This window comes from Tachypleus tridentatus, chromosome 8 (genome assembly GCF_004210375.1).
Source record: "Tachypleus tridentatus isolate NWPU-2018 chromosome 8, ASM421037v1, whole genome shotgun sequence".
Lineage (NCBI taxonomy): Eukaryota > Metazoa > Arthropoda > Merostomata > Xiphosura > Limulidae > Tachypleus > Tachypleus tridentatus.
The window spans coordinates 118,660,397-118,678,839 of NC_134832.1; the positions used below are offsets into that span (position 1 = coordinate 118,660,397).

At 30.2% G+C, this 18,443-nt stretch overlaps 1 protein-coding gene across 1 annotated transcript in view; it reads right to left on the reverse strand.

Annotated features, from left to right (window-relative positions):
- The window catches only part of Rich (Guanine nucleotide exchange factor subunit Rich), a 69,626-nt gene that overhangs the window by 14,533 nt on the left and 36,650 nt on the right, over positions 1-18,443 (reverse strand). The window contains exons 18-25 of the mRNA XM_076451163.1: positions 17,838-17,945; positions 17,487-17,599; positions 13,609-13,743; positions 12,722-12,824; positions 4,873-4,976; positions 3,644-3,690; positions 2,726-2,850; positions 210-352 (exon numbers count right to left, since the gene is read on the reverse strand). Of these exons, the coding sequence (XP_076307278.1) occupies positions 210-352; positions 2,726-2,850; positions 3,644-3,690; positions 4,873-4,976; positions 12,722-12,824; positions 13,609-13,743; positions 17,487-17,599; positions 17,838-17,945 (878 nt within the window). The remainder of the gene's footprint in view (positions 1-209; positions 353-2,725; positions 2,851-3,643; positions 3,691-4,872; positions 4,977-12,721; positions 12,825-13,608; positions 13,744-17,486; positions 17,600-17,837; positions 17,946-18,443) is intronic.

The following is an 18,443-nucleotide window of genomic DNA, read 5'->3' on the forward strand; positions in this document are numbered from 1 at the left end:
AATGCATATTTTTAAAATGTGAGGGTAGGATACAAGAATGTTTAAATCTTGCTAGAATAATTTAAAAACAAAAGAGAATTTGTAGTAAAAGATACTTTTAGATTATTTCTCCAAAAACTGACAGATATTAGAAAATAACATTGATATCAAAATTAAATTTAAAATGGTAAAACAAATATTTTAAAACCTCAAAAACTGTATTTTTTTACCTGAAATAAATCCTTGGGGTTACCCACAGCAGCAAACAGGTGGGGCCACAGAGCTAGTTCTGTTTTCCTAGCACACTGCACAACAGTTTGTAGAAAAACAGGGAACTCCCTAATGAACTCAATCACTCGAGGCAAAAGGGCATCTAAAGTTTTTGTGAGAGAAATTTCATCTTGTTATAATCACAATAAATTACCCCACCCCCTTGTTTTTTTTTTATGAAGCATCCTGCACACTTTTAAGTACCTGGACAAAATATTAAAAGAACAATTACAGTATTTTGCTTTACTCACTCAGGGTACAGGAAAATGCATGTAAACTTTACAAAAGATTTAATAATATTTACAATTTTGTAGTATTTAATTGTATACATATATTAAAGATTTTATCACAAGAGGTGGAATTATAGAGAGAATCAGTGATGGAGAGGCCCAATACATTCCTTTATTGGCCATATCCTCAGCTGTGAACTGCTGTTTTGCCTATTCATGGTTCATCAGCACAGCTTGGGTCAACAAACCAAAGAAATACCATTAGGCATATACAGTAAAACCTGTTTAAGCCAGAAACTGCACAAGGTGGAAACCTGTACAAGCTGGAAATATCAAAATTTTGCAGCATTATCTTAAGATTTCTCTTATAAAAAGACCCTTTTATACTGCAGAACCTGCATAACGCCTACCTCATCTATCAACAATTAGGATTAGAACCCAAGTAAGGTGGAAAAAATGTTTTTGATTAAATATTAATAAATTCTTGGATATTTTGTTACAGTAAGTATTGGTTAAATGTATTCTGTTTTTTTTCTGCTATCATTATTCTGGATATCGCTATTCAAAAGAATGATTGACTGTAGTTTTGGTCGCATTTGCTGGTGGAAAACCAGAGAAACCATAGGTAATAGGTAAAAGTGAAATTCCATGCCATTTCAAAAATTTAAGGAAGTATAAACTTCCTGTGGAATGAAAAGCAAATAATGAAGTGTGGATGACAAGTGCTATATTCGAGGATTTTTTAAAAAATTTAAACAAAAGAATGGAACAAGAAAATAGGAATATTCTACTTTTCCTATATAATGCAACTTGTCACCCAAATGTTCAACTTTTAAATGTTCGTTTAGTCTTTCTACTTCCATGTACAACATTGGTTCTACAGCCACTAGATAATGGAATTATACAGTGTATAAAATTGCAATACAGAAAAAATTGATGCTTCAGCATATTATTGCAAACATGGATGACTACAAGAGAGCTTTTGAAATGACCATGAAAATTGACGTGTTAAATGTAATTGCATTTTTTAAGTCATTCAATCAAATGCGTAAACAATGAATCCATAAATAAAGTGGAGAAGTTGTTTGTTACGATGACTCTAGTAAAATGCAAACTCTGATTGAAAAGATTGATGCAGATGATTCTGTGAACATTGGCAAGAATGTTTTAACAGAAACTGATGAAATTGATTTAAAATCTATAATAGAATTGCAAGATGGTAACAGTGTGAGAGATTCAGAAGGTGAATAAAATGGAAAAGATAGTGAGGAAATAGAAATTCCTACTCCATCACAAGTGTTAAGTTATATCAATGCAATCAAATTGTATGCAAAATTGAACTTCATGAAAATGCCACAGAATTGGCATTCTCTTTTAATTGTATGAGAAAGCCCATTAAAAAATGAAACAGTTGAAATTGGACACTTTCCTCAAATAAATTTAATTAAGATTTTGTGTATTTATGTACATTTTGAATATCTATTTTTGTTCTTATTCTAATAAATATAGCATAAACAGTATAATAACTTTATTCACAAACATCTTACTTCCCTTGAGTCAAGCAAGTATAACATTCCGCTCGAACATTATATACAATATACAAGGAAATGCATGTTCACTGTCTAAGCCAGATAACCTGCTTAAGCTGGAAATTTAACTTTGTCCCAAGCAATTCTGCCTCAGACAGGTTTTATTGTATAATAAACAGTGTTTTGGGGTTTTGGAAAAACGAAAATAAATCTTCAAAATACATGAACAATCATTAAACAGTATAATACTGAACAAGAAACTTTGACATTTTACATAAATCACTCACGTTAAAAATGTAACCTTTAAAGAGCTACAACTATATTGGTTAGTTACTAACACCAGAGAAATATGTGAATCAACTCAAAATTTATTTTTAATGTTTAGAAATAAAATATTAACACCTAAAAACTTGGCATAATTTTTATAACAAAGGTACTCAATCATAGATAATTATATATACAAAACAGATTAAAGACCAGAAATAGAAAAGTTGTTAATCATATCTTCATTTCAACACCAATTACCAGTTATTTCTTACTTATAAAAATGGTTTTAAATCACAAAACAAACTACTTGGTTACCAACAAATATTTTCTTTTTAATTTGTATTGCCTCACAAGTATATAAACTTAAAACTATCTATCAAAGCAGAACATCATATATAAAAGTCATTCAGGACATATTGCAGGATTTTAATATTTTAAATTACTTCATACCTGGAATTGGTTCTGATGAAGTAGCTTCTTCTTCAAGCACTTCGTGGAGCAGCAACTCTTGTGTATGAGGAAAATATGGAAGATTGGAACACCTTCTGGCTATTTCCCAGGCATGATATCCTAAACTGTCATGGACAACAACAGACTCTTTAGACTAGGAAAGAAAACTAACACATCTTTACAATATTAATGTCCTCTTACATTTTAAGTGTAGGTACCTTTAATTTATTTCAAAAATATGATATCCAACGATCTGTTACTTTAAAAGAACTTTAGCTATTTTTAATACACAGGAACATTAGAAAGCCTTTTAACTGCTACAAAAAATAGATATTCTTCACAGCAGTATCAATTACTATTAATTTGTTCAACTGATAGGTATTTCTTCAGAAAGGAGGTAAATATATTCAATCTAATATCATAAGCTGTGACAACAATAAATATTTCAGGAGTTATTTTCAGCATGGAAGATATATTTCTGCAGCTTTAAGACTATAAAGCATAACTTTAGTAGAAATATATAATATTTGCTTTGATATTCTAAGCTGTAAGATTAGTAGAAAGCATGTTTCTTGGCATAGAGAATATATATTACAATGCCTTTGCTGATCACCTATTTTCTACTAGTACAATAAACTATGCTTTCAGATAAATATGTTCTTTACAATACTTACTGGTATACATTTCTAAAACTCTACCACAATACCAAAGACAATTTTGAAGTGTTTTTTTTTACTATTTGCTTTTCTTAAATTTTGGGCATACAACAGAATAAACAAAGTAACAACAAAAGGATGAAATTAACATTTTGTGAATGTGATAATTTTAAACACTTTTACCAAAACCATTACTATAATGTGAGATCACAATTAAAATTTACAAAGCTTTAAATACAAGCAGATCAAACACGGATCTTACTTTCTTCTGAGTAACTGTCTGAGAATATGGTGAAGGTACACTTGGCTCTGAAAGACAAAATAAAACACAGGAACACCACATTTAAAAAATATTATTAGAGTGAAAATCTACTATTAAATCAATTTTATGAACATATATCTATGTTCTATCCTCACTTAAGTTCTTAATTATAATAGAAATGAAAAATCTGATAACTTATATTAACTACTACACATTAAGTCATATCTTGTGGTTCTTCAATATTCTGGTTCATTAACTGTTTCACTAAACTTTAGTATATGCCAATAATCATAAATTAGTTATTAAAATTGTGATTTAACTAATATATGCAACTACATTAATTAGTGTCACATAAACTAAATGACTGAAATTAAAAGCAAATCTATTAATGTCATAAGAATAATATTTATGATACCACATCAAGTGATTTATGATTTACAAATAAAACAACTTTGAACATAACTATATACTACAGTTTGAGTTACAATATTGATAAATATGAGATTTTTAAAACATTATGCTTACTAAATCAAACTGCCATCAAATCAGATAAGTTTAATTATGTTTAGCATTTAGTGAGTATGGTAAACAACTGCAACATATTGTGATGGCTCAAATCTTTATTGAACATTATTTTTATGTTTATCCTATTCAAGCAGCATTAACTGGCTACTTAATTATTTCTAACTGTAATCATATATTTTAAATAAAAACATTGTTACTCTTACTGGTGATATTAAAACATTTTCATTATTTAAATATCAATTTATTTGATTCACACAAACCTGGTGGGGGAGTACTGCGTACTGTAAAAACAAACAAAAAATACATATTTGTCTCTAATTGATATTAGTGACTCATCTGACAAGTACAGAATATCCAGATTATCTTGAAAAATAATTTTTAGCATCAAAATATCTTTCATGAAATTCAGAAATGGTGAACTCCAGAAGAAGCTAACGATATAAAAACAAAGGGTAATTTGGAAATTTAAGATAAAGAAAAAACTTGATGAAAATGGGTCAAGATTAAGAACATGTTAGAACAGTGCAGTGGTTCACACATTTATGAAGCTAGCACACCTGTATCTGTCCGATTTTGCTTGTACAGTGGGTGGTGGTGGTGGGGTTTACTAACTGATGAGCCTGCTGATTATTCAATTAGCAAATACCATTAATCATTCAGCTCTATTACAAGTTCAAATAAGATTCAATTACAATTAAACTCACTGAGCGAGATATCACACACAATGGTAAACCGTTAGTATACCGAGCACTATAAGGTACAGTGTCATTTTCTGCTCCCAACACCACAGCATCTTCAAACAGAACAGCTTTAAGAAACAGAAACATTTTTAAAGGATTAGAAATGAATAATAAAGGAAATATTTCTTTAATTAATCAATTATTTTTCAACTTTATTTTGTATTCAGCTCAAAGATAATCATAAAATACCTCAAATATATATTAAAATCTACATTAGTCACTTTCAGGACACGCCTTCTTAAATCCAACTCCAATATAACTAGCATTTTCACAAAGAAATTTCAATCATCAGTACCCTCAAACAAACTTCATAGCTATGCACTTGGTAACAAATGTTAGCTAAGCATGACTGGAAAGTCAGTATATTGAAAACTAATAAATATATGTGTACATATATAGCATTATCACACTTAAGCTACTTAGACTACATATTTGTATTTTTATGTTATAATATGTTGTCATTTTACAGGGTGTTTAGAAAGTCACTGTGCAGTTTTGTAATCATATTTTATTCAGTCTATTTCAAGCCAGCAACTGACAGCAGTGTTTAGAAACAAAATAAGAAGGATCCAGGCCTGTACTGATGCTAATGGGGGTCACTTTCAACATTGTGCACTTATATATTTATTAACAGACATGTTTCAATATAGAATACAGGAGGTAAATATGAATGACAATTATAAACAGTGACTTTCCAAACACCCTGTAGCAGGAAAAAAGCACAATTTATATTTATTTCCTAATTTGTTTGTGATAGTTACAAGACTGGTCAAGTGACAGACCTCACACAGAGTATAGAAAATAACCTAAAATATAAAAGTCTTACTAGAGACAAATGCTTGACATGTATTTCAAAGGTTTTAGAGATTATGCAAATACCATTTCAGATTTTTAGGATAAAGAATAGTTTTTATAATCAGAACCTAAAATCACTTTATTCTCAGACTAGTAATGAAACAGACTATTTTCAGAAACAAGTATTTAGCAAAAATATTTAATTTAAAAAACCAAATTTTTTTGTAAACAAAATACTTGTAAACTTTACTAAAAGTATACTAATTTTTGTGAAGATACACATGCTGTTTCAAAAGTTACATTGCAAATACCTAGCATGTGCAAACGTGTAGACAAATGCATGTATACTATACAGAGCTCGTAACAAAAGGGTTAATGGAAATATCACATTCATTTTGCACCTCTACCGGTACTCTAGTTGTTTTAAAGAGTAGGTGATGACTGTTCACCAATTCTTTGACATAAAAATCAGATGGTGGAATCAATGTAGCCTCCTGATCAAAAAAAGGGAATATGCAACTTTCTGAACAATGACTTCATTAGTTTGGGAATTATAATCTTTGTAATAAAAAACAGATAAAATCTACAAGTACTTCTGAAAACAATTGTGAGAGAAGTGTATGAAAATAGTACTCAGAAATCAAACAAGTATATGTCTCCTTAAATAGAGATACTTAACCAAGTAAAGCAGATCAGTTATAGTTTTGTATTTCTTGAAGTGGAATTAACACAAGATTACATTTGTTTAAACATCTATTAAAAGTTTTGTTATATCCTTATTCATAACATAAGAAGCAAATCATTTTTTGGAAGTATATGTGTGATGCTGGAGAGCTGTAGTTGAAACATGGATGAGTTGTTAGTGAGATAAAGGTTCTAAACATTAACATACAAATTCAATTGGTTTTGATGAACCAGAAGTTTCTGCAGTTGCCATTCATTACAGTGTGCATTGTCTTGTGTCATTTGTTGTATTTTTTTCTCCCAAACTCATGTTTTAGTTGAATTTTTAAGCTTCTAAGTGAAACTAATGATGTATCTTTAGACATATACTGACATTTCTGGTCTTGATTCTCTTCACACCTATAACCCAAATGAGAAAACTTTTGTTCTTCATATTGCTGAATGGAATGTACTGAAACATTCTGAACATGTAGGAATATCTCAGTTACCAAACTTGATAAATTAAAGTGTTATTTTTCTTAAGAAAGATAACAATATTCTTCAAATTCAACACATTCTTAGTGACTATATGAATTTCAAAATTTTCATGACCTAACTAATAACATCAAAACTTCAAGCATTTCTCTGAATTTAAAGAAATACATTTATTTACAATATTGTTTAGAATGACATTAGGCCTATTGATTCCCATTCTGGCATCTTAGATTTTTTAACCCTCTTTCTACACATAGATCAAAGTGTGCATGTCATGGCCTTTTAAAAGTTATATTCAAAATTTAATTAAGCTACTTCATTAAATATTATAAATTTTAAATCAAAATATAAACAATAAATTAAATTTCAATACAAATTTTAAGTTCTTAATTTAACAAAGAAATATTTTTCTAAAATTCTCAATCTGCACCATTACGAAAATTGTGACATTTGTTATCTAGGTCTTCCCTCATCTCTAAGTTACACTCTTGTGCAACTTAATTGAAACAAATGGTCATTTTACAATATTTTCAGCATGGCAGCCAGCGTAGGCTTGCTGGACCTGCTGATTTCCTTTAATAGTCATTTTTTCACACAGACAGTATCATTAACTATGTTTTGCAGTACGGTCGATCTATTTTTGGGATATATGACGAAATTTTGAGGAATATTACGTCATTCGAAGTTGCGTTAGAAGGGCAAGGAGACCAGTCAAACTACAACTTCTTACCAACTCAATGAAGAAAAAAATGGTATCAATGGGATCTGAAATACAAAAACTGGACATAAGAACAATGGAGGAAGGTGTTATTCAGTGATGAGACTCATTTCTTCATACAGGGTCAAAGAAGTCTGCATGTTCACAGATCTCCAGGTGAGAAACTTGAAGAATCTCACATCAATCAGTTGTAAAACATCCCTTGAAAAAAGATGTTTGGGGGCTTTTTCAGATAACATGGCATCGGAGGCTTAAATATTGTAGAAGGTATGATGCGAGGACCACAGTACATTGAAGTTTTGCAGAGAAGTCATTCCAGAATTGAAAAAGAGATTTCCAGATGGATCTGGCATTTTTCAGCAAGATCTGGCTCTGTGCCACACATTAAAATTTGTGAAGAATTTTATGACTACAACACGAATAAAGGTCCTGGACTGGCCTGGAAACTCTCCGAACTTATATCCTATTGAAAATCTTTGGGCGATTTGTAAAGAAAGACTTCGGGGAAAAGACTGTACTATGAAAGATAAGCTAATTGAGGCCGTAATTGAGGTGTGGTACTGCAATCCAAAAATTAGTAAAGATTGCAGTCAACTTGTGGACTCGATGCCAAAGCAGATTAATGATCTTCTGAAAAATAAAGGTGGTCATATCATGTATTAATTTGTGAATAATTTTTGGATTCTCAGAAATAAAGTGCAAAAAAAAAAAAAAAATTGTAATTTTCTGTCTTGTTTCAATTAACTTGCACAAGGGTGTATTTATCACCCATCTGAAAAGTAAAGAATGTAATGCAAGTTGTTCATTATAAAACAGATATTACTACAGGTAAGCCTAACTTTTATAGCCTTCAATCTTGTGTGTTTACAGAACCATAAACTATAAAGTAACACCCACTTGTCATGCCCACCTGTCACAAGTTGCCAATATTTTTTTTTGATGTTTTATATTATTTTCTATACAGGCTATTGTCCATTTCACCTCCAGTTCAAAAATTGCTCTTGAAGTATTTACATTGACAAGTTTAACTAAATTTTTTAAAAGGCTCTTACTGCACAGTTAGAAAGCCAGATAAATTATGAATTATAAGACATTGTTCGCCTAGTGCAAGCTATCGCATTCTTTTGTGTATTTTTAAACTAATTAAAAGTTTAGTGTATTAGTATGATTAGTATAACAATATTTGACTTTCATTGACAAAAAAGCAAGAAGACATATTTCTTGTTTTTAATGTATATTCTTTATAATTATAAAGCAACTAAAATGTAAAGATTAAAAACTTATTCGGTTAGATTAGGTAAAATAATGAAAAATAATAATAATTCTTCATGGGGTATGTTTGCTAGATGTTTGTGTATTACACAATTCAATACAATAACTTGACCTTTGCATCTGCCAAGCGATTTACAGCTTGTGTGGCGGGATTATAAGTTAGACATGAGTCAAAGGACAATAAAACAAAAAAAATTTAAATATAAACAATGTACACTGTTACAAGATTGAGCTATTTAGGATAAAAAACTGATTTTTCTTTCCTTCCATTATTTTTTAAATGGAGATCAAAAGGTCAGTCAAATTGTTCAGATGAGTATAGAGTTAGTGTAGAGAAAAATAACAAAAATTGAAGTTTTACTCAAAGCAACCTATACTATGATAAGTAGTTAGGATTAGTTGGTTGATTTGGTGTTTTATGGCACAAAGCAGCTAGGCTATCTGTGCCAAACATCTGGTAATAAGTTAAAAGTAAATTTAGTGAAATTCATGAAAGGAAATTAAGGTAAAACAAATCAAAGTTTAAAAAAATAAATAAATAGCATAAAACCAATATTTACATCTAGTCTACAACATTAAGAGAAAAACTACAGTAATACAAGTTGCAAAGGACTTTCTGTAGCATAATTGTAATTATCATAACTCCCCAGGAAGACTAACAGTTAAGTACAAAAACTACCGTCAGTCATCTGAAGCTGGCCTTTCCAGTTTTGGTTCGGAGTTATTTGATGTTGTGGCCATTTTCAAAAAGTTAAGTAACAAAAGTTTTAAAAGACTTGTAGCAAAATTTTAACAATAACTCACCAAGATAACTAACAGGTAGTTCAAACAGCAGTGTCAGTCACCTGAAGTTGGCCTTTGCAGTCCTTGTTTCAAATTATTTGATGTTACAGCCATTTTCTAATTTCAAATAAAACTAGATGGACTGTGATTCTTAAAAAAATCACATTAAAAAAAGGTCTAATGTATAAATTAAAAACATAAATGGCATTAAATAGATTAATGGCCTTTAAAAAACTAAAAACATTTCCAAGGTGGACAGTGTTACTATCACCAACAACACTGTCTAACGTTATGGATAAACCTTGCAATAGAACATGTTTAAAATGGTGCCGTTGTTGAGAGTCATAACGACAGCAGGAAAGTAAAATGTGACTTATTGTGACCTGAGTGTCAGACAGACTACAAACTGGTGCATCAGTTCTAGATAAAAGAAAATGATGGGTTAAAAACTGTGGCCAATGAGTAGTCTAATTAGAACAACTTCTTTCTGATCCTTACAGAAGCAAGACGGCCAAAGTCCAATATAGGGTTTTATTTGGAAAAGCTTGTTTTCACATTGCTCACTCCAAGTCAACTGCCAGCTGGTACTTAGATGAGCCTTGGATACAGGACCATAGTCCATGAATGGAGCAGGAATAGCTGTGATAGTGCCAGAGCAGACAGATTTAGCTGTGGTGTCAGCAAGCTCGTTCCTGTGAATATCAATGTGACCTGTATCCAGAAAAACTAGATAAAGTTGATGTTAATGAGAAATAGCCACTTGGTTTTGAATATTGCCGAGAAAAGGATGTGAACTAATGTGAAGCAATTCCAGGGCCAGTGGAGAACTAAGTGAGTCAGTATGAATACTGCAATTTGAGTACTGCTTAGCTTCTTTGTGCAACCACAACAAACCATGGCAGAGCCCACACAGTCACATGATTTTGAACCATCTGCATAAATAGGAATGGAAGGATAGTTTGAAAGATGTTCAGCAAATAACAGACACTATTTCCAATCAGGAGTGTCTGCTTTTCCCAGATGACATAAAGATAGGTCACATTTCGGGACTGTAAAAACCCATGGTGGGATGGGATGACCAATGGATACAGCAATGTTATCCATGGACAGATGCAATTCATCCAACTGGGCCTGGATATGAAGACCAAAAGGAGCAATGACAGATCGTCTGTTCTCAAAAAGTACGGCCCACAAAGGAAGGAAAACACAACCCAAGGTGGGATGCTCTGGTAAGGAACTAAGTTTCAAAACATATAGTAAAGACATTTGCAAACAGGTTTTGTCAGCACTGTACCCAAACCCCAGCATAAGATACAATGTCTACAACACCTGTTGAGAACATCCAACACTGGTACTTGGTTGACCTTAGCCCAAGTGGACCAGCCAATTGACCCAAGAGGGGCCCCACCCAAAGACTGCCTGTCTACAGGAATTCAAGGCCAAAGTGGTGTGTTAGGGTTGGACCCCTCAACCACAAGGATTATCTCCTCCCCTTTACAGGTCATCAGGTACTGCAAACACGTGGATGGATGTTTAGATCCCAGAGGATGTAAAATGAAAGAACAGAACCTTCCTTGGGAGGTCCCCTCACCATGTACAGGAATCCACAAAAATTAAACAAATGAAATTTGAAATTTTCAAGTGAAGAAGATATTTTTGATTGACACAAAAATCACTTTGTACTCAAGACTAGTCAACATTGCAACACCATATACTGATGGGCCAATTTTTTGTAAAAATACCTAATTAAAATATTTGAATTTTTGTTTTAAAAAAAATTCAAAATTTACTGAAATCTTGCCATATTTTGTAAATGTACACAAAACATTAAAGGTCATAGCTTAAAACTTTTATAGTTCGAGCTTGGCTGATCAGGCCAATTCTATTGTAAGAGGGTTGATACCAAAATTAAATAAATAAAACACTCCTATGATTTCCAATACTAGAACCTCTAACTACCTTTCTCTTAATAGTTTTACACTCTCTAACAATGAAATTTAAGTTTTCGAAAACCTGTTTGCAGAGAGTTTTTATGTGGAATTTTTATTTATAAACATTTCTCCTACAGAAACTACTAATTTGAGTATTGATTTGGTACTAAAGACTCATTATATATTTAATAATGAAATCTAGGAATGAACTAATGTTGTTGCTTTGCTTTTACTTTAGGCCCTAGCATAACTTTTATTTTTTCCTTATGTTATCATAAGAGACAATGGTTAAATATTTGTCATTGTGTCAAGCTGAACCTAAATTTCTTTATTATGACATATTTTATATAAAAATCCAAGTTAGATTTATTTATATCTTAACTACCTCAATAAAAGAATCTTAACACCTAGAACCTTCATCTCACTTGTTTTAATTAGATCTCTCCAAAATCATACAAATACTTTTAAATTAAAACATTTCCCTAATGCTTTATCAATAAGAATATAAAAAAAACACTCTTGATATACATATAAACAAATAAAATCTTATGGTTACTACCACTGGAAGAAAAAAAAAAATCTGCCTCTGCTTTATTTTAAAGATCAATTTATTTGATTTCCAAATAGAGCTTTACTACAAATCTTGTCAACATTCTTTCAGAAGTACTTTTATATTTTGTAATATTTTTCTTATACGGATAAAATTTATGACTTAATGAAGATACTAATTGTCTCTAAATAACCTATCTTTTATGCTTGTAAGATTACATCAACTTCACTATCCATTGTTTATGTCAAATAATTAGTGTCAATTCATCATGTGCACTGTATAATAACTCACAAGTTTTTAGCACACCTGTAAAATGATTGTGATATTTCAATTCACACAAAAATCATTCTGAAATTCTTTTCTTAGCTTCAGATTAAGGATATATTTTTCAAGACAATATGCCCAACTACTAATGTTCAAGGTATATCAATAAACTTCTTACTACAAATTTAAAAATTCATTTTCACTTTTCTTGATGTAAAACAAAATAACACATTCCCTTTTTTCTTTCACAAACTGTTACCTTTATGTATTCATGGATGCAATGTCTTGAGTTTTTATTTTTGGAGTTGATGGCATGTACAACTTATTAAAAAGATATCTTACCTAGAGGATATATTTGTACTTGGACAGGTAACATAATTCTTTTGGACATAAAGTTATGAGAACGAGAGGTTTCTTCATCATGAGGAAACAAAGGTAGCCACACCTGGATACATGACAAAACATTTGGCTTAAAAGTGCACAATATTATAATAATAATAATAATAACTATATACTCAGTATAATATTTGGTTTACCAAAAGCCTCAGGAAATAATAAGTTTCATGATCATACAAAACATGTTTAACCTTTTTCACAAAAGTTGTAATGCTCCAAAAAGATATTATTTAAAGCTTCCATGAAGTTATTAAGTGATTATACAAATTTGCTAAGTCTCAAAATCAATCTGTATTATTTGGCTTCACATTTATTTGATTTGTGCAAGTGCTGAGTGGGCTATTTACTCTGTATTTGTAGTAATATTTAATGAGAGAATATATATGGTATTTGAAACTCTTTCTTAGCTTGAAACGTTTATTTTTTACAAAGTCTGTTTTTCTTTTTTTGCAGCAAATGACAAGTTTACAGTGAGAAATAAAATTGACATGTGGATCTTCATTTCCACAAAAGTTTTTCGACAAGTTGCTATTTCTAACTTTAACTTTTATATTTTTTTTATGCAAGTTTAGTGAGCATCAGAGGTTACAAATGAAAATTAATATAAACGTTCAAAATATCCTTTTCAATAAAATAATAATAATGTGTTCAATATTCCCTACCCTAAATTCCTGAATTGTGAAAGTGATCTAATTTAAGATTAACATGTTCATTATATAAAAATAATGTGTTTCACTGTCCTTTACTCTCTCATTTGGGGATCCAAGTTTCATTATATGGTGGAACAATAACTTGAATATTCAGAAACTTTTATCATAGTTCACAATTCTTACCCTCATTCCTTGTGCTCCACAAGCAATCCATAAAGCTTCAGTGAGATGAGGAGCATGGGGACTCTTGTGTGGCGAGACCCACACATTTTCCACACAGGATGCTAAAACTAATGGTACACTATACACAGGTTTTGCCTGGGAAAAATCAATTTCAAAATTTAAAATAAATATTTATGTAATGACTGTATTAAGCAACAGACAAATGTTAACTATAAAAAAAAGAACTGGTGGTTGATGTGTATGTACAAACTGCTTACTGAGAATTTTAATATGTCAAAATGTCAATTACAATTTACATGTTATATAACAAATTTTTTGTTACAGTCAAAATTAACATTTGTAAAAAATTTAATTAAAGGTAAGGTAATCTAATAAACAAAATGTAATATCTAAAATATAAACTTAATAAATGTACATGCAACTAAACTATTTCAAACACAAAATTAATTCATATTTTTAATAATACTACTATGAACTTCAACAGATATAAAAAAAATTCATCATAGACTGTTAAAATCAGTAATAAAATATTTTATTCAGATACAGATTTTGAGTAATTTAATCTAAATTCAGTTAAGACTAAAGTAGATCATTAACATATTGTAAAATTAAAATTTGAAAGAAATCAACATAAATCCAAAAACAAACTTTATACAACGAAACAATACACTGTTCAGTTTCAGAGGTACCATCTAACTCAGTATAAAATTCAGTAATATTAATCCACTTGTCTTACCTTCATCTCTTTTATGAAGTTTTTTTTTAGAAAAAGAGAATCCAATTTAAAAAAAAATTAATATAGTTAGTTTTACTTCAGTTTGCAAGTTTTATTTTGAAATAACTGATTTATTCTATAATGGTAATTTTTCAAAATTTGAAACTTTTTCTTTCAGTTCAAATATTAGAAAAATGAATCACATTTTTAACATTCCAGATTCTTTAACTTTGGTAAACCAATGTAAAAGAATACATTACAAGTGGGTAGAGTTTATTATTCATGTTTTGCTTTTTTTGTTTGTTATAAAGTACAAAACTACACAGTAGGCTATCTGTACTGTGCCCAAAACATGTACCAAAACACAGTTTTTGGCATTTAATTCCATATCCTTACTGCTGTGCCACTGAATATGAGATAAGGGATAATAATCAGAATATCAGCCCCAAATCTAAAAATAATTGTAGGACCACAAACTATGAGTAATTTAATATGAAATTTAAATTGTACACAATGCACAAACAAAAACATTATACCACTTGGAGAAATCTGCAAATATAATTCCAAAAATGTAATTGTAATAATAGCACACTAAAGGCATTGAAGAGGTGCAGTTTATCTAATTATCTTTCAAATCCAGGTGAAAAAACTAGTTATGAAAATGTGATTGAATAACTCTAAGAGATATCTACTGTCCATGGTCTACTTGGGAATGGTAACATAAAACACTTAACTGGAAATAGAATATTAAAAAAAAAGCATTATATCATAACAAATATAAAATGTCGCATTATTTTACCCATACTAAACATTTAATGTATGCAAGTATATATATGTGAGGAATACACAGTTTATTTCAGTTTAAAATGTCAGAAACATCACAAAATATTCACATCAATATTTGTGTATTTATACACTTCCAAGTATGACCAAAAGAAAGAGAAGTAATTTCTCATCAGACACAATGGAAATCTACCAAGTTACACTACTTAGCAGCAAACTTGTAGTGTCAAAACTGAGTTTAAGTTGATGGTTGGTCAGACATATAATTTCTGAAAATAAGAAATATAATAACTGGATAAAGAGTAATTATAGCATTTTACTAAACCATATAACACTTATATTTAAAACTTTCCACTATTTACTTGTAAGCAAATCTGAATAAAATTACAGCAGAAACATTTTCAGTGACTAACTTAAAATTAATTTTTAGAAAATAATCAAGTGATACCTGGTTTTAGTCACATGTAGTAAAACAGAGTTGCAAAGACCAACCAACAGTTTGAATTAAGATATAAGTGTCTAGAGAATGACTCCTAATAACATTAACACTATATCTTAGTGGTTCTCAACCTTTTCCAACATCATTCACCCCTGCAAGTTTTTCACAACAGCTCACTTATCACGGTTTGAAAAAAGACAAATACTAAATTAAAATACAAAATTACTTATAATGACTTAACTATACAACAAACTACAACTAAAATGAATAAACAAAAGTGTATTTTTCATACTACAACTGGAATAAATAATAACAACCAATGACTTTTTTGTTCTTGAATTTATTGTGTAATTGATGATACACATTCAACCTTCCATTCATCTCATCATTCTCATTTACCCAAATTCTGATCTCAGTACACCCTGGATGAACCAATCACCCAATTAAGAATCACTGCAACAGGCCAAACAAGCCAAAAACTGACACTAAGTAAAAACATTGACATCAATGTATTTTCTTCACTGTGAAAAAAATTCATACATCCATATTACAATGTAAAATTCCAACACCTTTCTGTATTCAATTTTATAGGTAAAAATATTCTGCTTAACAATTGATATTTGTTGCAATTCAAAATGTAAACATAAATAATAAAAAACATTACACACACAAAATAACCATAGGAAAAACTGCACTTCCAGATTTTGTACATCCTGGTCACATATACTTTAAATTTGGTGTAGAGGACTTTTACTACATTGCAAAAACATAAGACTAGGTCTAAAAAGGTCTTCCATATACAATGTTGTTCTCTGTGTCAACCTTAAGGTTTGTGCAGTTACAAGTTAAAGAGCCACTGTAAAACAAACTCTTTGCATTAATCAGTTGCAAAAATTGTAACGACTCACTGAGTGTTTGCTAATAATGTAACTAAAATTTCATTGTGCCAGAGACTGCATTATGTACTGTCACAATAATATAATTTGTTGTACATTAATCTACATTTACAGTTACCTCTACAGTAGTTATCCTATTTTATGATACTTTTATATCACCAGATAATTATAATCTCTCTGATAATGTATACATATTTTATTCCCAGAAATAAAATTTCTACATATATTTACAAACATATCACTTCACTTTTTTTTTAGCCTCTTTTTTCTCTAATACATTTCAGGTGTGTATGTTCTTTTTAAACTTCAACTTATTTCAACTCCCTGTTAGACCCCCCCCTTCCATCTCCAAGTGCAAAAATGACTTACGTTTTCAAGTAAAATATTAATTTAAAAAAACAAAAGTTAAGATAAAGTAAATCTTCAAAATAACCTCTCGACTTACATTTATTACAACTTTACTCCACTCAACAATTATGACAATATAAAAACAACAACCAAACCCTCAAATGGTTTGTTTGTTCAGATCAAAGAAATGATTAAGCTCAAGAGGGTGCACAAAATAGTGCTGTTGGTTCTAAATTCACAAGCTTAACATGTATTACAGTATTGTCACGATCTTTAAATTATGAATGCTGTGTTTTACACGTTGACACTTTCAAAGAAAAAATGATGAGACACAAAAGAACAAATGTTTGGCTACATATGTGGTCAACACAATAGTCAGGTGAAGAAGGAATTATGCTTTAGACTATTATACGTTACATGTTTCAGATGTTTTAACATGCTGCTAATGCAACACATGGTAACAAGGCAACACGATTTTAAAAGAAGCATGGTAGAAGCTTACAGCAAGATTAATAAGGCATAGTAGTTAACAAAAGATTCAATGAGATATTCATATATGTGGTTTGTAGCAACAGATAGCAAGATTAATAAATGACATCTGTCAAGATGTCATGCAACGAGACTTCTATGTATATAACTTTACAGAGAAAGAAAAGAAACAGAACATTTAGAGAATACATCTATTTTTAAATATTACCTCATTGTTGTTAATGGTGTCAACAGTCTTCTGGGCAGGATCTTGTTGTAACAATAGAAGTCTTCCACATATATTGAGAAGCACATTCTCTCCACTTTTTCCAGACCATATAACTGGAAAAAGAAAGCTCATAAAAATACACCATACCTTACCCAATAAACATATTAACCATTAAAGTGATAAAACATCACAATACATACAAAACTTAAAATATTAAAATATTTTCATTCCTGTGAACTAAGAAAAACAGAAATAATTCAAATGATGAAGAATCAAATAAAACTATGTACTAAGTACACAAGTTTGTAAAATTACATGTAAAACTGAATTAAACACCAAATGACATACTACCTGATTCTGTTCTGAGTGAGGTGAGCAATGCTGATACTACACAGGCTGGATGAACAACAAGGTTGGACAAGTCAACTTCTACAATTTTTGCAATGTGCAGACTATTACCTGAATAAAATAGAGAACTAGATAATTATTTCTAGCAGCTAAATAAAAACAATTGTAACAGTGTAATGCTTTCAGTTTCAAAATTATAATATCCAAAATGACCTTCATGGTAAAATGAATTAATCTAGTTCATAATCTTTGTAAGATGCACACAGACAATGTTTTACACTCAGTACACATGACAAACTTATAACTGCCAATATCTTGCACATTTTATCACACAACTGTAACAAAAAAAACCAAAAAAACAGTAATTTCAATCTACCTTAGTCTTTACAATAACCAACACAGAATACATACGTACCAGTAACAAACACAAGACAAAATATTTTCCAAAAGAAACCTTTAACCATCACTGTCACTGACAAAAACAAAACAAAAATGCAAAGTGACCCTCAATTTAATTACATATGAAAAAAAAAAAAACTAGTACAAAAGTATTGCAGTATAATATAAACTACAAATAACAACTGCATTAAGCTTTCTCACTGTGCACAT